The sequence below is a fragment of the Ursus americanus genome, chromosome 19 (genome assembly GCF_024610735.1).
Source record: "Ursus americanus isolate L20-20 chromosome 19, mUrsAme1.1.p, whole genome shotgun sequence".
In the NCBI taxonomy this organism is placed as follows: domain Eukaryota; kingdom Metazoa; phylum Chordata; class Mammalia; order Carnivora; family Ursidae; genus Ursus; species Ursus americanus.
The window spans coordinates 47276674-47301971 of NC_142145.1; the positions used below are offsets into that span (position 1 = coordinate 47276674).

The 25298-nt window shown below is 35.0% G+C and overlaps 1 protein-coding gene and 1 long non-coding RNA gene across 2 annotated transcripts in view; one reads left to right on the plus strand and one right to left on the minus strand.

Moving 5' to 3' along the window:
• MIB1 (MIB E3 ubiquitin protein ligase 1) overlaps window positions 1-25298 on the minus strand; it is a 128869-nt gene that overhangs the window by 33963 nt on the left and 69608 nt on the right. The window contains exons 11-12 of the mRNA XM_045781962.2: window positions 19881-20078; window positions 17418-17569 (exon numbers count right to left, since the gene is read on the minus strand). Coding sequence (XP_045637918.1) covers window positions 17418-17569; window positions 19881-20078 — 350 coding nt within the window. The remainder of the gene's footprint in view (window positions 1-17417; window positions 17570-19880; window positions 20079-25298) is intronic.
• Window positions 4259-10035, plus strand: LOC123782094 (uncharacterized). Its single transcript, XR_006776908.2, has 3 exons — window positions 4259-4522; window positions 4955-5080; window positions 6234-10035. It is a non-coding gene; the product is annotated as an uncharacterized LOC123782094 (long non-coding RNA).

Genomic DNA, 25298 nt, shown 5'->3' on the forward strand with positions numbered 1-25298 from the left:
TGTAAACACTGCTTTAAACAAAAACTGTGATAGGATTATGTTGAGAGAAATGGTGGTAATAGATGATGTCAATAGTTTTAAATCTTAATTTCTCATGACATGAAATCAGTAGATAAAAGCTACAATTGATAAATTAGGAAACCTGCAGGATAAGCTGGAAGTTATTGGGAAGGGGGGAACAAAGGGATGAAGAGGGATAAAGCAGAACACAGTTCTCTTTCATTATAAGCTTTGTAGTAGTATTTGACTTAGCTATGCATATATATTAGATTTTAAAAATTAGTCAAAACACTAAAATAACATTTAGGCTTACTATATTAAAATCCTTTAAGTTTGCTACTTATAGCCAAGATATATAAATATGACAGTAACTTTTACATTATAAGTTGTTGGTTCATGTTAATTTCATCAAGTTTTTTTTTAAGTCACATTATTGAATGGATATCCTTGAGAAGATGGTTCTTATGAAACCATGTTTCCCACTACCTTGCATTCCTGTTCCAGAAGTATCTTCCCATATTATGCTGCCAATAACTCAAAAGAAAGACAGGGAAAGTGGAGCAGTTCCTTCTCCAGGCATAAGCTATCCACTGAGATGGAGCCATCACTAACTTGTTCTTCCGGGCTTTTGCACTTCCTAAATGAAAAAGCTACAGAAAGCTGAAGCCTCTCAGAAAGAGAGCCAATGGCTCAGGTTAGTAAGGCACTTAAACAGAATATGCTTTCTTGAATACGTATTCCTGAAAGCCTACTGCCTCTCTATTCTCTCACTACCTTATATCTTTTTGCTTTTTCCTCTCAGTATAAAATGTGTAATTGAAGTATCAGAGCAGAAGAAAGATGGTAATTCCAGGCTACTGTCAGAAGTGACAAAAATGATCCCAGTCCTTTCTAGATCACACTCTATAAAGTCAATCAAATCCTAGTACTAAAATGCAAAATTCAGATTTTCAGAGAGCAAGTTTTCACTTTAGAACCAATCCATTCTGTTAATTAGTCCCACTTACGTGGGGTGGATAATCTGAGGAGCCCACAATCCAACCAGGCAAGCCGCTGCTGGCTGTCCCCTGCAGCGCTGTCGTTCCTGAAGAGGAGACTTACGCTGCAAGCACTCAGGCTCACAGGGTTGCTGGGATCAGGTGTTACCAGTTCAGCACATCAGTAATTTTACTGAGTCAACAGGCTCCCACATGTAGAGCACAGTATTGGAGGCATTTTCCCTAATGCCCAAACACTCTTCTTTAGTTCTCAATCTGGTTGTTTTCCAAGAGGTTAAGGACATGGATGGTTTAAAGATAAGATCTTACTACCAGTTAAGCAGGCATTTGTGAATAGTGCCAAAGAAGCATTAAGTTCCGGAACAACTAATAGTGGTGCCTAGTATAATCCATGGCACATGGTAATACTCGAACGTTTGCTGAATGATGAACAAATGAGTTCTAAGAAGTAGAGGGACAAGCAGCTGTCTACATTGGTATGTAGCAGTCAAATGGCAGTGGGTCCATTTTTAGGGCCTGCCATGCTTTACAATCTTTCTTCAGAGATACGCAACATTTTTCTAAACAAACCCAAGGAGCTAAACTGTGGAGGTCTTACATATTAATGTAAAAAAACATTAGAAAGAACTATAGCACACACAAGCTGTTTACTAAATGCTTGCTTAGTTAATGAACAATCCCTCAAATAATAAAACTAATAAAGCCTGTTAGTCCAGAATTCATAAAGGAACCTACTAAGAAAGCTGACAAATCCCAAGCAGAAGTTCTTTAGGGCATACTAAAAGCAGGTCAGTATGTGATATTCTAAACATATTTTTGTTCGATACCCACCCCCATCTGAATGGATGCAGACAAGAAGCTTGGGAAGATATATACCCAGATGCTATCCATGGCAATCACTTTAATAAATGAATATAGCTGGGTTTATAGTTTCTTTCATCTACTTATAGCTAGTGAATAGACATTAGTTAGATGTTTTTAAATTCTTTTTTTGGTGTGCTTTTATTCCCCGCCCCAAACTCTTTTTTGACAGATACCACAATTAAAAGGCTCATTAATTTAGCCTAATTTCATTAAGAATAGAATTTAGCTCAAAATGAGAAAGAGACATGCAACAATTCAGGCTGCAGAAGAGATGTAAAGCTGAGTACTCGAGCATTCTTAAACTAAAGACAACCAAAATTATCTCTTAAATGACCAGTCAGTTCTTATTTCTCCTTCTATGTTTAAGCCAGGGCCCCGTTTTACTTATCTTTATATTCCCTTTATATGCCTAGTAAAACAAGCTCAAAGTTTTGTTGAATGGAACAAAGGAAGAAACAATCAAATGAACAGTCATTTTCTGAATATAATGGAGGCAAGGATATTAGCAACCTATTAAATTTTTGGTATACTCTCAAGTCCCCAAGAGTGGTAATTCCCTCACTGGTTTCATTATTACAAACCAGAGCAAGAGCATGGTGTGGTGGTAAAGAGCTCAAAGTCTGAAGCCAAACTATCTGGGTTCAAATTCTGGCATTAGCAAGGTGAATGGCTGGTGACGAGCAGTTATTTAAGTTCTATGCCTTGGTTTCCTCATCTATAAAATGTGAGAAGAATCACCGATTCTATCTCAAAGAAGTTGAAAATTTAAAAGGGTTTATTTAGAAGAGTGCCCAGCACATTATATGTTTGCTTTAAAAACAAAAACAATAACAACCACAACAAAAAAACCTTTCACCACTACAAAATGTTTAGAAAAAAATGAGGCGATTTAGAAGCCTGAAAATTAACCTATCTTAAACTGAGACATGTGTCATCTTCTCACAATATGTGTAAAAGTATTCCAATATCTAGAAAAGCTGGCTCTTCAAAATTGCCAAATGTCTACAGAGGTACTCTTTATGTCACTGCTTTAAAACAGCCATCCAAAATAATTCACCTGCTGTGGTATTAAATGCTAAAGACAAAAAGAATGTCAAGGACAAACTTCCCAGGTAGGACAATGAGCTTAAAAAACTGGTAATAGTTTTTCTTGAATCTTAATTGGATCAATACTTAACAGAATACTGTATTTGAATTAAGAACAAGGTATAGATTTGGTTTAGGGAGGAACAAAGTTTCTCTGGGGCATTTTCAGGTTTGTAAAATCTTAAAACTGTATCTCCACAAGTACATTAGATTTGACGTTATAATATTCTTTTCTCCTTGGTTAAAAAGATAAATTTCAATATTATAATTTATTGTGAATATGCTATTAAATTTAGAGCAAAAGTATTTTTTCTTTGAAGCATATACTATTATGCTTCATTACAGATTAGGTTAATGACTATTTCATAGTCTCTGGTAAAGTAGAAATGATCACGCCTAAATGTTATTTCAAAAAATTTAAAAGGAGTGGCAATGTCAAAAAGAAGGAAAAAAAATACTTCACATTTGAAAATGAAATAGAATAAAAATGCATTTTAATAGTTCTGTATGTAAATATAGTTTCAATATAAAAGTACACAATTACTCAAAAGCACTCCAGACCGTTTCTCATCTAAGCACTACAAAAAATTAACTGAAACTGACACTGAATTAAAAGTTTTAAGTAGCATTTTTCTAAGATTTCACTTACACACTACTCTTCCTTAATGATCTCTCTCCATCTTTAATATATAGGTTCTACTTACCATTTCTACATATTTTCCACTCAAATATTATTCCTTAAATTTAAGAAGGATGTGTAGCAATAACTAGCTCTAAAGATAACCCTGCAAAATCTCTTCAGGCCTTCAGTTATGTAAAATATCATCATCCATAATATTTTTTACCAACAAAAAATTAGGTTATGAAATATATTTTGGCAGCAGAGGGATTTTACTTGTTCCAGATCTGTCTAAAGACTGTCTTGCAACTAGCCAGGGTAATATTTTTCCTCTTTCCTCTTTTTCTCTGCAGTGCTTCTAAGTATAGTGACAGCCGCATCAGGCTTTCCCAGTCTCAGCGCAAGCTCAGTGAAAATCTGGGAAATGTAAGTGGAAATATGAGAGACCGCTTTATTTGGCAGTGCTTTAAAAAAAAAAAAAAAAAAAGGGGGCAGAACAAATGGCAAAGCAGTGTGTGGACCGCAGGATGAACAATCAATAGGCAGAAAGCAAGATAGAGGCTTCCTCAGCTTTTGGATCGACAATCGACAGCTGAGAGACTATTTTTTGCTATGGTTGACTAAATATGGTCAGGGAAGAGAGAGGCACAAGAGAGCCTGTTTGCCTGGGAGTGCATGTTTCAAATGCTTAGCTGCCTATAAAGCTGTAACAGTTTAGCCCGTGGCCACTGAGAGAAGAATATAAGTTAACCTCTGTAGTGACCATGTGGAAGTCCTGACCTTGCTTGCAGACTTGACCTCTGGATATGACAAGGTGGCTTCACTACAGATCTACCAATTAATCCTGGAAACTAAAAAGCAAAACCAAACAAACAAACAAAAACCAAAAAACAACTTCACAGCAAGAAAGATACAGAATATTTCCTGAGAAGTCAGAAGAACCTAATGTATTCTGGTGGGCAAAGGGAAATAGGGTGAATGTTTACTTGGGGGGAGTGAGGTGTGTTTTGGTGTTTGGCTTCTTTTCTTTTTTAGATTATAAAATTAACTTCCTCTCTAACTTTCTCCCCTCTTCTGAAGCATTTCATCTGAAAATGAGCAAGGTTCATTTTCTTGGCCATTATACCAACCTTCCTTGGTTGCTTAACTTTCTGTACAGCAGATACAAGGTCGTATCTGTGCAATACTGGTAATATGACCTTCCAAATCAAATGGCCAACTTTGATTCAATTTTGTTGTTTGGTTTTTTTTTAAGGCGAAGGGAAGGGAGAGGGAAAAGATGGCTTATTTGGAGTTTTTTTGTTTGTTCATTTGTTTTTCAAATGTATCTTAAAAGGTGAGGTTCTGTGTTCACTCATACCAGCCCCCTTGCTTCCCTCGGCTCAAGGAAAGAAGTGCTGAATCAGCGAATAGAGTGAAGGAACAATCAAGAGGAGATGGCTGCTGCTGATGAGACTCTCTAGGTCATTATCTCTCTTCCTCCTGCAAATGCTGCATGGCACTAAGCTTACAGGTAACAGCACCACAAGGGGCCTGCACTTTTAAGGATGCTTATGACTTTCTGCATGCTTACCTATTATTGACTCGATACATGCTTCTATTGTTAAAGTTTATCTCGGCAATGCCTCATTTCACAGTTCAAGTAGACAGCTTATGTAGTGTAAAAAGGAATGTTGCTTCAAGTATCTTATCAGATAATTCTTGATCTCAAAAATATACAAATCCATTAGTGTCACTGACATAACTAAAAACTTAGTCTTTGTTTCTGATTAAATAATGATTTTGCATCCTTAGTAAATCGCATCCTGCTTCCAAAGGACACTACCTTTTTAAAAAACTATTGTCTATTTCAAGGTTTAGTTAACCAAGAGACTTGGCAGATCGCAAAATACTTTTTAATGCTAACTTTTAGTTGGTCACAAAAATACATGAGAATGTGCATGGTGAGTCCTAATACTGCACTGCTGACACTGCTGCAGCGCGGGGCCATCTACTGCTACACTCGGATCTGCTCTCTACGAGCTGCACTAACGTTTATCACGGGCTGCAGGAATTCTACTTTCCCTGCCTTTTTGTTTTCTCCTTTCCCGAATACGAAAATTTCTTACAGTGTTCTTTTAAACTAACCTTTTAATACCACAATAATTAAAGGCAACTCTCCAACCATAATGTCCTTTCAAGCTAAATGATCAAGCTCGAACCCCAGTGCCACAGGCTAACACCCTTCAATTCTTTTCAGTGAGACTTTAGAAAAGTTGATGGTGCAGGTAGTTATCCTTTATATTAAAAAAAATTAAAGAATCGAAAGAACCAAACTCACCAAAATTAGGTATTTATACACCTATTCAAATATGTATTCAACCTAAACAAAAGCACCTAAATGCAAAATTCAGGTAAGTAATTAATAAAGACAAAGAAATGAGAAAGAAGTCTTCAAATAATAATGAGTTCCTTATCTGTGACCTTTAAAAAAAAATAACAAAAAATTCATCATCCTTAAAAATTCAGTTCACTCACACTCTAAAAAGATCTAGTTTTTCTCCTTGTTCTTTCAACTTTAGAGTCAATATCAGAAGAAGTACTAATTAGTTAACTGGTTAAGTTTTCAATAAGATATCTAGTTTGTAAAAAGAATTTGCACTGAATTCGTTACTATCTACTTGTAGGATCTAGAAGCAAACTACAAATAAGAAGAAATTCGCTCTGAAGACTATGAAGAAACACTAGGCTGATCTTACCAATTTCTGAAATATACTCTGTAAAAACTCCACTGATTCTATGAATCTCTTGCAAAAACAACCAGCAGGACAAAGTTCAACAGATAACTGGTTAGTGTTTAGAAGTGTCTATATCCACCAAGAACAAGGAGCCATAAATGGCACTAATGCCACGCTTCAGGTAAATGTGTTATAGTTTAGTCTTTGATAGTCTCTGCAAATGATCTACCACTGCTCTGTATCAGTAAGCTGAATGTTTTACTAACAAATGGGAAAATAAAACATTTCATGTTTTTACAGCTGACAACTTAGTAAAACCTACTCAGAGTACATACTTCTTTATGTACCCATATGAACATACAATGCTATGGAATGTAAAGAAGTATGTATTTTTGGTAGGCAATAAACTGCCAGGAGGGAACTACACTGCAGCTAAAAGAAGCCTTTGCTTCTTTCTATGTGAATGACCTTCATATGGTAAATTAACCTGGTATCAAAGAGATGACCTTTGGCAATACTAACACCATAAAAATGTACGTACTACTTTTAGATGGAGACTAAATGCTGGGAAGATTTCTATTTGTGAAGAAAAAAAAAAGTTCAACTAAGGAGATTTAAAATTATCATGAAACTCCTTTTAAATCTTTTAAGTTTAAAATATACTATGCTTTACACATTTTTAAATTAAGTACTCACATGATTAAAATTTGAATACAGAATACAGAAAAGAAATCAGTATTACCAGAACAAAAGAATAAGGGATACACATGACCTATTTTCTTTCTCCACATTATGATCTTAATTGAAGTATATATCGCATTAGTAGGATCAACTGATTTGTTAAGAATAACAAGATATAACAAAAACTGACATCATTACATTTTAACGACTGCTCTTGATAGTTTGATAAATTTATAGTCTACTAACATAAGAGGAATTTCTGAAGCAAGTTTTGTTGTTTTAAGCTTTCTTTTGTGAAAGCTACATAGTCATAATTCGAAAAGACTATCTTTTAAGTAACGTTCTACTCTAAAAAAAAAAAAAAAAAAAAGGTGGTGTTGTCCTCAAGTTAATCAGGCCCTTAACCCAGTCTTTGCTTTAAATGCTGTTAGTACTTAGAATAAATTAAAACATATGATTTATGCAGGGAAAATGACAAAATTCTGCACCATAGTTGTAGGTTAACAGGGCACACTGGTAACAGATTGCCAAATATTTAAAAGAAATTAATTTATTATCGATATTATCCTTGAATTTGCTTTCTCCATAGGGGCATATAAAATGAAAACACTATAGTCAAGAAACCAATTTACACAGAATAATCACCTCCCACTGGTATTGTGCAACAGCAATTCAATTTTTACAAACATGATATTTATAGTGTGTTGGAGATATCACAATACTTTTTTTGTATCTTATACAAAATTTATTTTACGTAATATACACTTATATATTAACAAAAATCATAAATAATAAAGCTGCTGGCAATACTTTATAAGCAGTACCAGTTTCAAGCTACTATGACAGATTTAGAGAAAAAGAAATACTAATATGCATATACTCTAATCACTTCTTACTAAAAGTATTATTTCAACTGGAATATTCAGACGTGTATAAAGAGCATAAAGATATTTGAAAATTTTTATGTGTCCCAAGTTGAACAGAAATGGCTCTAAGGTTAACTACAGTTATAACTGAAAATATGTATCTCAAAAGTACAGGTTCCTCTATAAAACTACTCAAAGGGTATTACTATACTCAGGTTTTATAACATTGTAAAATTATAGAGCATTATAAAATTATAGAAAAATTATATCCATTATTCTACAGGTATGAAAGTTTTTAATAATTATTTTAAAACATCCTGGTGACAAAGAGTCCCACTGCTATAATATTAAGAGTACAGAATCCTCAGAAAATAAAATGACAGCATCTACTATTCATTTTAAAAAGTTAGATTATATAGTGATTCTAGTGCTTACAAGTTTAACTGAACATATTTGAATCTTTTCAATCATTCTAAAATGCCACATCCATCACTTAGATCAGCTGTTCATTTTTAACTGAGTACATAGTAAACTCTGGGCATCTGCTGACACTGGTGTAACTCAAACATTTCAACTGTCTCTCTGACAGGGATAACAGATGCTGACATTATCAAATGCTGTACTATTTTTTTTCCATGGCCTCTCCTTGCCCCAATATGGCCAGTATATGAAACTGAACTGCCATCCAAAAGCACACTTGAGCAACTGGATCTGCTAAACAGCTCCCATATAATTAGTAAAAATAGAAGCCAGTTTTATTGCTATCTTCAGCACTTAAGTCCAGGCAATTTAACACCTGTTTCATTTCTATTAGAATAAATGGAAAGAATTGTAGTTACATTAATTTCACCAGCAGCAGGATACTTACCAACCAACAGATGCAGAATATACTTAATATGAGAACTGTCTGAATACTGCCTGAATTAGTGTTGACCTTTTCCCAGTTTAGTTCAAAACAGTAACTGTTTCTTTATATTTCACTGAAAGTACTTACTTTATAGGCAAACTATAATATCTCAAAGTTTTATTTACAAGTATATTTCAGAAGATATCCCTTCCCTGATACTGAAATGCAACACTGAAATCACATTATAACAAAAATTTGCTGTACTTTTAAAGTATTACTCATGTAGTAGATTTGAATACTCAAATTCATTGATTATAGCTATCCACCACAAGTCCATGTATTATTAAGCTGATAATGGAAGTAACTAGGCAATCTGTACCCAAAATGATGGAGAACTCAGTCAGGGAAACAGACTTTGAAAAGGGTTAAATTACTAACCTATGATTAGTAACACTACATAAGCAAAAACAAAGAAAAAAGCTGGCATGCATGGTAGTAGTTCCTTTCAACACAAGTCCAAGCAATACACTGAATACACATGTGATCTATTTATAAACCAAAGGGCAGAGGTACTTTCTTAAGGCCACTCATATTCCTCCACCCCCTCCCTGTCAGCAACTTGCTATTAGCCCTCAAGTATAATTAATACTAAATAAAGGAGCAGCGGTAGAAAGGTTACCAGTACTCTTCCCTATTAGCATACTTACTTGGTACACTGCCTAAACAGAAATACAAAATAGTACTCTGAAATACATCAAAGTCTATTTGTTCCTTTAAATGGTGTTGGTTTTAAAACAGGTTATTGTCTACATTTAAGAATTATGCAAAGCTGTACATCGATAATTCCTTAATGCATCAACAAAATGTTAAAGGGCAAAGACCTCTGCTCCATTCGAGTAGAAAATAGTAGGAAAAGTGCCTTCAAAATAGAAAGGTTTACATGTAATGACTAAAGTACTGATATGGGAATCTCTAACATTTGTAGAAAGTCCATAACTACATAATTGTACAAATAAAAATCATTTCAACTCTTTTGTACCCCAAACTAGCAGCACTGCAATGCTTTGCTAGAGCTGGTAAAATGGAACCAAATCGCCTCTTCAATGGATTTGGTCCCCTTCAACCAGCTGTAGCTATGCATTGATTACTACAGGACAGTCAACGTTTTCATTTATGAATATCACTCACATGTTGACTAATTTCAGCTTGTTTAAATTATTCAGATTGTAGTTTAAATCAAATAATTTGTTACTGTTAATTCTCCTTGAGGGAACCATAGTGGTTAACAATGTTTATGAAAAGTTTTATGAAAAATGTGTGGATGACTTAAGGATTGCAAATAAAATAATTTTACTTATTTACTGTCTTGGTGTTACATTTTTTTATCCTTCAGAAAAGAAACAGTAATGAAATGCAGCCTATGCTGCATAATAAAAATAATGCACTTCCTTCAAAGGAAGAAAAGGTTTGGGAAGGTCACCTAAAACCTACCTGAACATAGTGGGAACACCAGTGTGGTTCCCAGGACATGCACATATTTTAAAGAAAAATGTAACATTAATACACTAGAAATGTCGGGTCACTATCTTCCACAGGACTAGCATTTAATTTTACTGCTATTTACCTGAATATTGACAGATAACGTGAGAAAGAAAACGAACGATTCTGCAGAATATCTTGTGCAGAGAATGAAACAGTATCTAGTTCTTCCAACTCCAAAACACAAGTTTTCAATCCTCAGAAAAGAAAGGAAATGCTAAGCATCACGGCTTTCTACTATGTAGGTATTCCACTTCTCCATACTTGTTTCCTCAGTGGTAAAATGAAGATCTCTTCTAATAATAACATCCTATGACTCTCCTGTCATCTTTGTCCTTCACAAAAAAATTATACACATAAGCCTCTCTCTCTCAGAGGAGAGAAAATGAAGGAAGAGGAAAAACGACAAGCTCTCCAACATCCCTCTATTTTTCTTACTGACTGCAATACAACTATACGTAATATAATGTTCTTTGACACATGGAAACAAACATTTCAGTAATTAATCTTCAAGAGACCACTCCTCTATTTCAAAGTGAAGATCATCCCTCAAAAGAATGTAGGCACACCAAAGTATATACATAAATAAATCTTATCACTTCGTTCAAATTACTAGGCCTTCCTACTCATATTAATCACATTTCAATTAGTCACATTAAATATATTTATGTATTACAAGGCACACTGTGTTTGAATGGATGTATGGCATATAAGAGAAAATAGACACACTGTAAGTACAGTATCATTTAATACTCTCTCACTTTGTATACATAGCACTCAGCATGTTCAGAGTTAATAAGAAAAACATCAAACACGAAGATATGGTCTGGATTATCAAATCTTCATATATTCAACGTAGTATCATTTACCAGAATTTAAAAAGTTATATAAAGGTATCATAACATTCTAGAGGGAAAATTATGAGTTGCTCACATATTCAGTAAGATTTAATATGTGCCTTTGTGGGAATAAACAGGTAAGTAAGAAATGCCTGTGAAGTTATCTTAGCACTAACCTAAAAACACAAGTGTATCACATCATGTGGTCTATTCATATTTTGCTGCTACTTTTCACACTCAATTTATATTAAAGAAAAATCTGTAAATAACACTACATAAAGTAACTTTATAAAACTGTTAACAGTACCTCCAAAATACCTACCTAATATCAGTACTTCTAAAATACTTGGCTGGTTTTTGGCCAGCTCTGCAGAGAATACTGCTAATTTATTTCCATGCCTGTGAAGGAGATCTAAAAACTTAATTAAGAGCTAAAAATGCAACATCCTCAGAAAGTACCTAAGTAATGTGCCAACTAAAGCCATTCCAAAGAAATTTAGTTTTCAACAAGAGAAATGCTTCCTGCTCTTCATTTAAATCTGAAATTTCACCCGTACACAAAAAAAGATAATATGGCTAAACTCCAAGGAAAATATCTCTAAATATCAAAAATAAGAAAAAGCACGGTTCTTGGTTAAGAGTCCTGAACTTTTAAAAAAACTTATATTAAGACATATTGTAACTGCTATTCTAAAATGCTCCAAATTTTATAAACCATGATACCAAAATACTCAGTGTCTCAGAATGAAAGCTTATATTGTCGGGGCACCTGGGTGGCTCAGTCATTAAGTGTCTGCCATTGGCTCAGGGCACGATCCCAGGGTCCTGGGATCAAGCCCCACATCGGGCTCCCTGCTCTGCTGGGAACCTGCTTCTTCCTCTCCCACTCCCCCTGCTTGTGTTCCCTCTCTTGCTGGCTGTCTCTCTCTCTGTCAAATATATAAATAAAATCTTAAAAAAAAAAAAAGCTTATATTGTCTCCCACAATTCTGAAAGAAAAGAAACGGCTTTATAACTTTCTCTCTTAATGTATTTATTTCAGTTACTGTTATATCATGAGGAAAAAAATCAAGATCAGCTTATAAATCCAGAATCTATACTGATCTAAGGCTTTGAAATCTAGATTTCAAAGTATATTCTTCAAAAGCATTGGACATCTAGACATATTTTGGATAACCAGGGATATTATATTTTCTTTTTAAAAAGCACAACCAATAACTCTGTGTTATTAACTTATGGCTGATAAATTATTACTGCTTACTCACAGCAAAGCTAAGGAATAGAATGCTACTTAAATCCCATATGTATACACATGCACATATAAACTTTGGAAACTTTTCCATACTGCTAACCATAATAAATTGAAATAATTATAAGTAAACATTTCTGCTGGTATTAAGTTACATTTGCAATGATGTAAATGATTCACTGCAGAAATTATATATATTCTAATAAAAGAAAAACCTCAAAATTAGCTAAGAATTACACTAACTAAAATACCATCAATTGCAATGAAAACCGACTATACAGGGGCGCCTGGGTGGCACAGAGGTTAAGCGTCTGCCTTCGGTTCAGGGCGTGATCCCGGCGTTCTGGGATCGAGCCCCACATCAGGCTCCTCCGCTACGAACCTGCTTCTTCCTCTCCCACTCCCCCTGCTTGTGTTCCCTCTCTCGCTGGCTGTCTCTATCTCTGTCAAGTAAATAAATAAAATCTTTAAAAAAAAAAAAAATTAAAAAAAAAAAAACCCCGACTATACATGAATTTCAACAATTAAGCCCAGTACACTAAAGAAGTATAGCTGTAGTTTAAAACAAAGTCACAAAGAACAAATTAAAATGTTATAATTCAAGGTAATAGATTCATTAGTATAAATTATAAAATGCTTATAAGAAAGGGGAAAATGTTGGTACATATTAATCATGTCTAATATTTTACTCAAAAATGCTAATTTTAGGTTCTGGAAATAATAAATGAACTATATCTGCTTTTCTCAAGTAAGTGTTAAGGCCAAAGACTTTTTAAAAAAATTCTGAGTACACCAAAAATGATTCCTTCTGTCTTTTGACATCACTGATCAGTACAAGGGAAGAAAAGCATATTATAAGAATAAAAAATTTGATATGAAAAAAAGAACTGAAAACTACCTCAATTTGCAATTTCAACTGATACGTAAGTTGTATTATCTTCTGACGCTCTTTAGTGTCCAATTAAAATCATACTCTTTATCTGGCAATCTACAGTCACAACTGCATGAAATGTCTCAAGGAAATAGGAATAAAAAAACAATCATGTATCTTTAACTAAAGCACCACTTTGCTGCAGAATAAAAATAACGTTTCTCCTTTTTTTTTAATGTCACCTGACACCAGTTATTTGATTGGAGGAATCACCCTTATAAATTTTCAGGGGAATTCTCAAGATATATGCAAGAATTGAAGAAATATAAGTAGTATACTCTCTTCTCCTTGTATAGGCTTATTACCATTATTAAATATACTACCCCTACTCCCAGTAAAGTGAATCAATTCAAAATATTTAAAGGTTACTCATTTCCTAAACACTTCAATTTTCAGTTTATCTTAAACTTTATGATTTAATATGTATGATAAACTAAATTCCCTCAATAAAATCTCTTTTTTTTAAAGATTTCACATATTTATTTGGGGGGGGTAGGCACGAGGGGGGGGCAGAGTAAGAGGAAGAAAGCAAACTTCTGGCTGAGCAGGGAGACTGCCAAGGAGCTCAATCCCAGGACCCTGGGATCATGACCTGAGCTGAAGGCAGACGCTTAACTGACTGAGTCACCCAGGCGCCCCAATAAAATCTCCTTGTGACCATTCTAATCTGAAATAATTGCTGTTTGAATTTCTAGCAGTTTCTCTACAGAATCTGTAAGTAATCACATAAAATCCTGTGACATCTAGCACTGTTCTGTCAAATTAAGACTAACATTCATTAAGTCCCTATCACAGTCAAGGTATTGTGGGAGCTACACAGATGAATAGGAGTGCTCACAGTTTTAACAGAAAGAGAAATACTACACTAACAGACATAAAATGCAATAAAATAAGAACAAAGAACAAGTTAGTATAGGGCAAACAGAAAATAATTTCAATGATGAGATCTAGGATCTCTGAAAGAAAGATGGTTAAGATCAAGAAGGAAAGGGGATAAGGACATCCTGACTAAAGAAAATGCTTAAATAAATGAAAAAAGTAGACAAAATATTTCAGAAAAGGGGAACAGCACAATGTAACTGAAGGGCAAGGTAGGAAGAGGGATTTTAATCAGTGGGAGATAAAGCTAGAAAGACAGGCTTAAGACACACCACAAATGGGTATGAAGGCCAAGTTCAAGGTGTGCAAATTTTATTCTATGTATACAATAGGAAGCAACTGAAGATTTGGGAACAAGGGAGAGGAGCCATTACATCAACGCCTTTAGAATGGTAAGTTGGTAATTGTATGAAAGTTAAATCAGAGATAAGAGTGAAATCAGAGAGAACAATTAGAAAGATACTGTAATACTTTAAGTAAAAGTGGTGAGTACTTAATTAGATCAGCAACAAGGGGGGGAATAGGAAGAATGGAATTGATTGGAAAAAGACTAGTAGACTAAAGGGAATTTGAGAACTACATGGAAGTTGAGAATTGTTGAGAGAGTGGTCAAAGATATCCCTAAACAAAGAGGCAGTAAGGGGACTGATGGATGTATTAATACATTCTTAGTTAAATCATTCACTGTCCATGTGTTTCAGTCTTGAATCCATAATACAGAAAAGGTAATATAAGGTAGTTAAGAGCTCTTATTCCTTTTTTTTTTTTTTTAATAGGCTTCATGCAGAGAAAGGGGAACCCTCTTACACTGTTGGTGGGAATGCAAGCTGGCGCAGCCACTCTGAAAAACAGTATGGAGGTTCCTCAAAAAGTTGAGAACAGAACTACCCTATAATCCAGCAATTGCACTACTGGATATTTAGCCCAAAGATACAAATGTAGTGATCTGAAGGGGCACCTGCACCCCAATATTTATAGCAGCAATGTCCACAGGAGCCAAACTATGGAAAGGGCCCAGATGCCCATCAACAGATGAATGGATAAAAAAGATGTGGTATGTGTACACACACACACACGCACATGCACACACACACGCACTGGAATACTACTCAGCCATCAAAAAAACAGAATCTTGCCATTTGCAATGATGTGGATGGAACTAGAGGGTATTATGCTACGTGAAATAAGTCAACTGGAGAAAGACAACTATCATATGAACTCACTCATACGTGGAATTTAAGAAACAAAACAGAGGATCATAAGGCAAGAGAGGAAAAAATAAAACAAGATGAAATCAGAGAGGGAGACAAACCATAAGAGACTCTTAATCATAGGAATCGTGGTTGCTGGAGGGGGGGTTGGGGAGATGGGATAACTGGGTGATGGACATTAAGGAGGGCACCTGATGTGATGAGCACTGGGTGTTATACAAGACTGATGAATCACTGACCCCTTTTTCTGAAACTAATAGTACATTATATGTTAATTAACTGAATTTAAATTTTAAAAAAATTTTTTAAATAAAATAAATTAGGCTCCATGCCCAGTGTGTAGCCCAATATGGGGCTTGAACTCACGACCGCGAGATCAAGACCTGAGCTGAGATCAAGCGTCGGACACTTAACTAAGCCACCCAGGCGCCCCTAAGAGCTATCAAGTCAGATTGTTGCTCAACTTCTAGCTGCTCCACTAGTCAGCGGTGTGATCTTGAACACATAAATTCCTCTCTTTATAAGCTTCATGTTCTTCATCTATAAAAAAGAGAATATTAACACCTGCCTCAAAAAGCTGTTGAAAGTATTAAAGGAGATAATGCACGTAAACCATTTAGTAGAGGCCTTGCCTGTGGTAAGTGCTATCCTCATCAACATCTTCTATTTGAAAGGCAGGGAACATATAATACTACTTTGTCTCCTTCACACAGCCAAAGTATGAAGTGTTCAAATATTTGTACTTTGAAAAACAAATCAAGACATCATCTAAAATATGGTCATTTATTTCCTCCCACATTATATACCCATTGTTAGGAGCATCAACAAGCAATAGCAGTAAAATCCTTTTGTTCTCTGTGCTCACCCTCTAGTGGTGATCCTAAGAAGCTAAAAAAGTAGCAAAAACTACAAGGATACATGATATAAAAATGCAGTATGGAACCAGAGGACAAGGATTCATGGGGATATAATATAGTTAGTTAATACTGTATTGTATATTTCAAAGTTGCTAAGGGAGCAAATATTAAAAGTCCTTATCACAAGAAAAAATATTTGTAATCACATGTGGTGAAGGATGTTAACCAGACTTATAGGGGAAATTTCATAATATTCATATATGAAATGATTTTACATTGCGCAACTGAAACTAACAATATTATATGTCAATTTTATCTCAATTTTAAAAAAAGAGTTCAGGATAGATTAAACTGTCAAAATAAACTTCAAAGGGAACAGCTAGCTCCCTCGTCAAGGTATGCAAACTTAATTCAACTATGAACTGAAGACATCTAATGCAATTTTCCAAAATGCTTCTCAAGGTTAAGTTGTTCCCAAAAATTCATTCACAGAAAGCTCTAGATTAAGCAAAACTAAGTATTTTCCTGTTCTGTGAGACTCTGCAGATCCTTTGAGTTCTGTGATTTCCCAGAAGTTTTTCTCAAACTATAACCAGCAAATTTTTTTTCTAGTAGACTGCCTATCACTATTGTTAACAATGGCTGGGGAATATCTACACTACAAGCTTGTATAATTATATTATTAATAAGGAATCAGGTACTTAATAGTTATTTATAAAGCCACAAGTTAAAAAAATTATCATGCAAATGGGGCGCTGGAGTCCCCAGTCAGTTAAACCTCCAACTCTTGATCTCAGCTCAGGTCTTGATCTCAGGGTCTTGAGTTCAAGCCCTGTGTTGGGCTACACGCTGGGCATGCAGCCTACTTAAAAAAAAAATCATGCAAATGCTTAACATAAGATGAGAGGACACAATGAGAATGATCTTAAAGAAAATCTCAAAATGGAATGCATTTTAATTAAATCTTTAGATATAAGCAAGTATTCTTGATACTTTATATCCATATTTAATATATAAATTACAATAGTCATTTCATAATACTTGTATTAGTTTAACAATAAAAAAATAATATAAAACTAATCTATTTAGTGAAGACATAATTTCCACAGACTTTAAAATAATTTATAAACTATGAAAATAAGCCATTATTTCCTCATCAACATCAGAAAAAAAGAACCAGCACTAGGAAAATATTTTTAAACTACATATAAAATAGTAAAGGTGAGATCTTTACCTGGGATTTCCTCTTAGTGCGGCATGGTGTAGAGCATTAAATCCGTTATTGTTTGTAATGGTAACATCTGCTCCAGCTTCTAGAAGAACTGCCAGAATGTCATCACGTTTCTTACTTATTGCATCATGAAGAGGGGTATCACCTTCAGAATCCTTTTTTTTAATTTAAAGAAACTTTCATTAGTTCTTGAACCAAATATCACATGTAATATTAATATGTATACTGAACTTCTAAACAGAAACCATATCCAGTAACCGTCAATAAAAATCCTGTGTTAAATTTTAAGATGTAGGCAAGAAACATTAGCCTCATTATATTAAACTCATACTCAATCTATATGGAGAACAGAATAAACATGTTGTAGCGTACCAAAGAAAAGGAAAAATAAAATTAAAAAGTACCTGAAATATGATTCAGCTAATTACAAAAATTAATGAGGTGAAAAGCTGCCCCAAAATTCATTAGTTTAAAACGGCCTACTATACCATATTCCTAACAGTAATTGTTATGCCCTAAAATTTCAAAACAAACCTATGCCAGTCTTGGGGCCCTAGAGTAATGAATTAAAAGTCAATAGTTCTCAACCTTGGCTGCACATTTAGAATCTGTAGGGGAGCTCTTAAAAAGATACCCAGGCACAAGGCACCTGGGTGGCGCAGTCAGTTAAGCCGCCAGCTCTTAGTTTCAGCTCAGGTCATCATCTCAAGGTCGTGAGACTGAGCCCTGCATCAGGCTCCACGCTTGACACAGTCTGCTTGGGATTCTCTCTCCCTTCCTTCTGCCCCTCCTGCTCATGCGTGAGCGCAGCGCTCTCTCATGCTCTCTAAAATAAAAAAATAAATCTTAAAAAAAAAAAAAGATACTCAGGCTGTTCTCCAGACCAAATAAACCAGAATCTCCAGAGGTGAGACCCAGGCATTAGTTTTTCAGAGCCCCTCAGCTGAATATATTATGTAGTCATGGGTGAAAATATTAATCAGATTTTTTCAAGGGGCAGGAAAGTGGCTAATCAAAATAGAAACAAACGTAGAAGAAAATTTAGCAGTCTCGGTCTTCCTTTTTTTCAAGCTGACTACCTTTTTCATTAATCAACTGATTTAGTAGTAAGCTGTTATTCATTATCCGTTATCTGCATAAATGGGTAATTTAGACCTCATTTATTTCATAGTTTCATAAATACTATTCTCAGTTAAGTCATACCTATGATTTATACCATAGTTGCTAACTTCAGCCTGCCACCTGTTTTTGTAAATAGTTTGATTGGATTTCAGCCACACACATCCACTTATGTATTATCGATGGCTGCTTTCATGCTACAATTGCAGCATTGGATAGTCATGATAGAAACTACATGAAAGCCTAAATTATCATCTGGCCCTTTACAGAAAAAATTGGCCAATCCCAGGCATATACTCATCTACCGTCATAACAAATTCCTAACCCAGGTTCAATCCAATCAGCCACTTTCTAGCATCCCATCTAGTGGCACAAAAATTCATGTCTTCAGCTTGAGATAGGCTCTTAATATGGCTGGAATAAGCTTCCATGGGCCCTGATCCGTCCTTCCTTCTGGTCCTCACAGTAGCTATTCCAAACATTTATCACACTTCTCAATTACCTTTCCTATACCTATTGCTCCCCATTCACTCTCAACAGATGCCTTTGTCTCCCATTTCAGACCCAAAAAAAAAAAAAAAATCAATAGGTATAAATTATCTCTCCTTCAACAGATTAACTAAGGCCCTGGAATTCCTCCCCCATCCTCCAATTCTATAATCCACTTAGAGGCTCTAAGTTCCAAACCCTGTCAGTTCCAAAATGCTGTACCTCAGAAATATCAGTCTCTGATAACCATCAAGCTGAATAAAATCTCCAACTCTTTCAGTTCTCAAACCCTCAGTCCCATTACTTCTATTTTTCTTCTTCGTTGCTTCTCTGACATCTATCCAATCGAATCCATCTGGTTGCTAAAACTATGGACAGGAATCATTTCTTAGGTGACTCCTGCCTCAAAAATTAGGTCCTACTGAAAAAAATCAACCCTAAAATCCTGTATATTTTCCAAAACAGAAAATCTTCCTAGACTAAACTAATGACTAGACCAAGACCTGAACATAAATTAAGCTACAATTAAAATAATTTAGATAAAGTAACTATCATTAAACGCAGCCTATTATACTTCCTTAAGCTGCTGAAGCTCACTGTCATGATCAATAAAGTTAAATCAGTTCATAAGCTGGTATTTTTGCAACGAAGTCCCCATCCCTACCCTCCATATAAAACCAGTCTACTGACGCTTTCCTTAAAAAGGCTTTTCTAAGAAGAACAGCTGCCAATTTTATCACATAGAATGATCAAACAAAAATGAACTGATAACAAAGGAATGCTTACCACAGAACTCAGTATTTCCTCTTAACAGAATCCTAGCAACGCCTGCAGAATATACATCATTAAAGGTAGTACCTGGAGACTAGGATGACAGCCAAAGTCCAGTAAAGTCTTCACCACCTGAAGATGGCCTTTATTGACGGCAATATGAAGCGGCGTCTGCCGGCGCTTGTTGCGAGCATTTAGGTCCGCACTGCCCCGGTGCAGCACTTCTATTACGGCACCTTCGTCTCCAAAGGCTGCATGGTGAACGGCTCTATCTCCGTCTTTATCCTAAACATCAGCATTTAAATCTGAATTAGTGAATGAATATTTTAGAGAGAAAAATAAAACCTGAAGCTATAATAATTCATTAAGAATTAATGTGAGAAAAGAAAACACAGAATAGAGTCAACAACAAAATAACCAGAAATTCACTTGAATAGTGACTAACTCCAAAGATAAATGATGAACCTGGATCAATACACTATGTCACATACATATTGGACCAATACTTATATCAGAGGTAGTCTGATCTTTCATTACTCCTAACTTATCAGCCATGATGATAAGCCAACATTAGGAAAAATGCTTAATTATTATACAAATATACATAAACATTTTTCCATTTAAAAATTTTACAAAGGCTTTTTAATGACAGAAAAATTATATAAACATTAGTTGAGTAATTTAAAGAAGAAGAAAGGATGCCAAACTGTGATCTCAATTAACTTTGACAGAAATAGATCAACATATTAACATGGGTTATCTCTAGCTGGTGAGCATATACTTTTGCATATTCAAGAACAGGAAAAAAATAAGTACCACCTTAAAAGATAAAAATGAAACACAAATCAGCATAATTTCATATATCCAAAATTCCAAAACTATTTCAGAAGAATCAAGTAGGTATGCCTTACCTTTTATAATAGGCCCATTTCTGGAGAGGAGAGGTAGAGAAAAGATTTGATTGCTTAAAAATTTTTTTAAATATAAGAAACCTTTTTTTTTTTTTTAAGAGAGAGAGCATGTGTGAGCACGGGGGAGGGGTGCAGAGAGGGAGAGAGAATCCCAAGCAGACTCTGCGGAGTCCAAAACAGGGCTCGGTCTCAAAACCCTGAGATCATGACCCAACCCAAAATCAAGAGTCCAACACTTAACCGGCGAAATCACCCAGGCGACCCTTTTAAGAAACTACTTTTTAAAGGGGAAAAAAATACCTGTACTGCACTATGAAGATAATATACATCCACATCAAAAAAGAAGTCCCATTACTCTGCCAGATGCAGACAGAGATGGGTATTATAAGGGTATTATCTTTATTCCAGACTACATCTCAAATCTTAACACCCAGAAGTAAGCATGTTTTAAGACTTTCTCCAGAGCAGTGGTTCCCAACTCATAGTCCCACCCCCTCATGGACTCCAGCTTTAGCAAGTGGTTTGAAAATCCATATAGTACTTGGGATTATTTGAACTACTTTTCACAGATTTAAATTAAAAACAAAATAAGAGTTCATTCAAAACAGCTGCTGGATTCAAAATAGTCTTTGGTCTTAGCATATTTTCTCAGACAGATATTTAAAGTAAAACTGCTCGTGTAGGAGTCCACCACAATTTGACAACCACCCCTGAAAAGGTAGGAAACTACGATTCAGCCAAAGTAAGACTTTTTGTTACCTGTCAACCTTGAGCATAAAGAAACTGGCACACGACCACATGAAAGAGTCAACCCATGCGCCTCTGAGCAGCATTATGTTTAAACAACCCAGAGACACAAACTTTTTACAAAAGAATATTTTATGTCTATATGTATATGAGTATGTGAGACAGAGAGATGAACCTCTCTGGTAGTGTGCTTCAGAATCTTAGATTTAAGCTCTTCTACCCTCCAATTTAGATTTATTTTTTCTGACAATTTTTAAGCCAATGTAAGTGGTTTTCCTTATGTTCAAAAGAACACCAATCCACTAACACTGAATAAAAACAGGAACTACTTATGAAATGTACCACATGTTTATGGCTGTTAGAAAACACTGTAACACTGTTATGCAAGTCCTGTCATCAATTTATGTGAAAAAAAAACCTAAAAAATAAAAAACCTTAATATATGTATGTCAAAAGGATATACATGAAAAAAATTTAAAGAATTTGGAAAATACATACACTGGAAAATAACAATTAAATTTATTTCATTTTTCTTCCAAATAAAAAACCTCAGTTGCACAAAGATCTTAACTAATAGGGTTTGTTGCTTTCTTCTGAATCCATCTTAAGTACTTCAAATAAAACTAATAAAAAAAGGCTCGTTATTATGACTGATACTGGTACCGAGTGAGATGTTGAGGGACAATACTACAGCTGACCTCAGTAAAGTTATCTGGAAGGATTTGTGCAGGGGCTTCAGATTAAATCTAAGACTGATCTTGATTCTTTCTACCCTCTTATCCCCCTCTCTTTCCTGTGAACTCTGCAAAATCTGCTCTCATTCCTCTCATTCCAGTCTTCCCTAGCTTAGCTGACAGAACCACAGACCACATCAAAATCCTATCTGTAAGTCACGCTCACCTACTTCATGTCCCTGAGCCACAACATGTACAAGCACCAAACTCTATGGCTGTTACTCCTCAATTTACGCTCAGATCTCTTCTCTTTTCTCCGGTTCTACCACTAATTACTTTAGGCCTTGATTCTCACTCACCTAACTTACTGCCATAGCTCTGCTTTATCTTACCCCAGTCTATTCCTCACTCACACACACACCCCAGAATTCCCTCTGTAAAGCACAACATTTATGTTTAAAACTCCTTAATGTAACTCTACTATGTAATGAACAAACCTCTTTTAAAGCCTACTTCTGTGGACCACACTTGCTGCTGTCATTGTCCCACATATAAAACTCTAACTTACCAACTTATTTGACCCCTTATGTTCATGTACAACTTATTTGACCCCAGACTTCAATGCTCTTATTCATCACCTTGTTGGCTTAGAATAGACATCCTTTACAACTCAACTCAGGCAACCCCTACCCTCCAAAACCTCCCCTCTCACGAAGTTAACTGATCTCTTTTATTGTCACACTGTAGTATAATTATTTGTTTCCAAGTACGTTTATTTGACGTTGAGCTTATTGGGAGCTACAACTGTATCTTGGTCAGCTTTATTCCCAGGATGCACCACAGTGCCTACTAGCTAGTAAGAACCAAAATGGGAACTGAGCTGAATCTTTAACATGCCTTAATTACAATTATGGTTTTTAAATGATTTTTTTACTGTGGCAAAATACAAGTAACATAAAATTTACCATCTTAACCATTTTTAAGTGCAAAATTCAGTGCTATTAAACACATTCATACTGTTATGCACCCATTATCACCATCCATCTCCAGAACTCTACATTTTACAAAACTGAAACTATACATTTCATACAATTCTCCATTGGCCCTCTCCCCAACTCCTAGAAACCATCATTCTACTTTGTGTCTCTATGATTTTTGACGACTCTAGGTACTTCACATAAATGGAAGCATACAGTATTTGTATTTTTGCAATTGGCATCATGTCCTCAAACGGTTCATTAACATTATAGCATAAGTCAGAATTTCCTTCCTTTTTAAGACTAAATAATATTCCATTGTATGTACATACCATACCACATTTTGTTTAGCCATTCACACATCATGGACACCTGGGTTGTTTCCAAGTTTTAGTTACTGTGAATAACACTATGAACATGGGTGTAAAAATGTATCTTTGAGATCCTACTTTCAACTCTTTGGGGTATATAACCCGGAAATGGAATTGCTGGATCACATAGTAATTCTATTTTTAACAAACTATCATACTGTTTTCCACAACAGCTATACCTATTTTACATTCCCCCCAACAGTCCAGAAGGGTTCCAATTTCTCCATATCCTCACCAACACTTATTTTCTGTTTTGTTTTTTTACAGTAGCCATCAGACTAGGTGTGAGGTGGTATCTCATTATGGTTTTGATTTGCATTTCCCTAATGGTTTGTGATGTTTATCATCTTTTCATGTGCTTATGAGCCATTCATATATATCTCTGGAGAAATGTCTACTCAAGTCCCTTGTCCAGTTGTGAATCAGGCTTTTTTGCAGTTGCTGAGTTTTAAGAAATCTGTATATATTTTGGATATCAACCCATTATCCAACATACAATTTGCCAGTATTGTCCCACATTCTTTAAGTTGCCTTTTCAGGGTTGATAGGGTCCTTTGGTGCACAGAAGTTTTTAATTTTCATCAAGTCCAATTTGTCTATTTCTTCTTCTGTTGCCTGTGTCATACCCAACAAATCATTGCCAAATCCAATGTTGAGAGCTTTGCCCTATGTTTTCTTCCAAGAGTTTTATACCTTTAGCTTTTACATTTAGGTCTTTGACCTTCTGAGTTAATTCCCATAGACAATGTTAGGTAAGGGTCCAATTTCATTCTTTTGTACATAGATACTCTGTTTTCCCAGCACCATTTATTGAAAAGACTGTTCTTTCCCCACTGAATGGTCTTGGCACCCCTGTCAAAAATTATTTGACCATGTACGCAAGGATTTGTTACTGGACTCTTTATTCCATTCTTCCATTCCATTAGTTTATATATCTGTATTTATGTCAGTACCACACTGTTCTGATTGTTGCAGCTTTGTAGTAAGTTTTGAAATTAGGAAGAATGAGTCTTCCAAATTTGTTATTCTTTTTCAACATGGTTTCGACTATTTGGGGGGTATCCTGAGATGACATACTGAATTGTAGGATGGATTTTTCCATTTCTGCAAAAAACATCACTGAGATTATGTCAAGATTTGCCCTGAATCTGTGAATCAGTTTGGACATCATAATACAAATTCTTCCAATCCATGAACATGAAATATGTTTCCACTTACTTATATCTTCTTTAATTTCTTTCAGTAGTGTTTTATATTTTTCACTGTACAAGTCTTCCACCTCTTCGGTTAAATTAATTTATAAGTATTTTTTTATTATTTTTGATGCTATTATAAATGGAGCTGTTTTATTAATATCCTCTATTGATTGTTGATGGTTAATGTACAGAAATGAAACTAGCTTTTGTGTTTTGCTACTTTGCTGAGTATCTTAATTAGTTCTAAAAGTTTTTTGTGTGGAACTTTATGGTTTTCTACATATAGGATCATATAATCTGCAGAGATAATTTTACTTCTTCCTTTCCAGTGTGAATGCCTTTTATTTCTTTTTCTTGCCTAATTATTCTGGCTAGGACTTCCAGTACCATGTTGAATATGAGTGGAAAAGTGAGCATCCTTATCTTTTTCCTGATCCAAGAGGACAAGTTTTCAGTTTTTCATATATGGCTTTTATTACGACGTTTTCATATATGGCTTCATTCCTAGTTTGCTGCTTTTTATCATAAAAGGGTATTGAATTTAATCAAATGCTTTTTCTACATCAATTGAGATGGTCACATAGTTTTCCCCCTTCATTCTGTTAATGTGGTATATATCACATTGATCA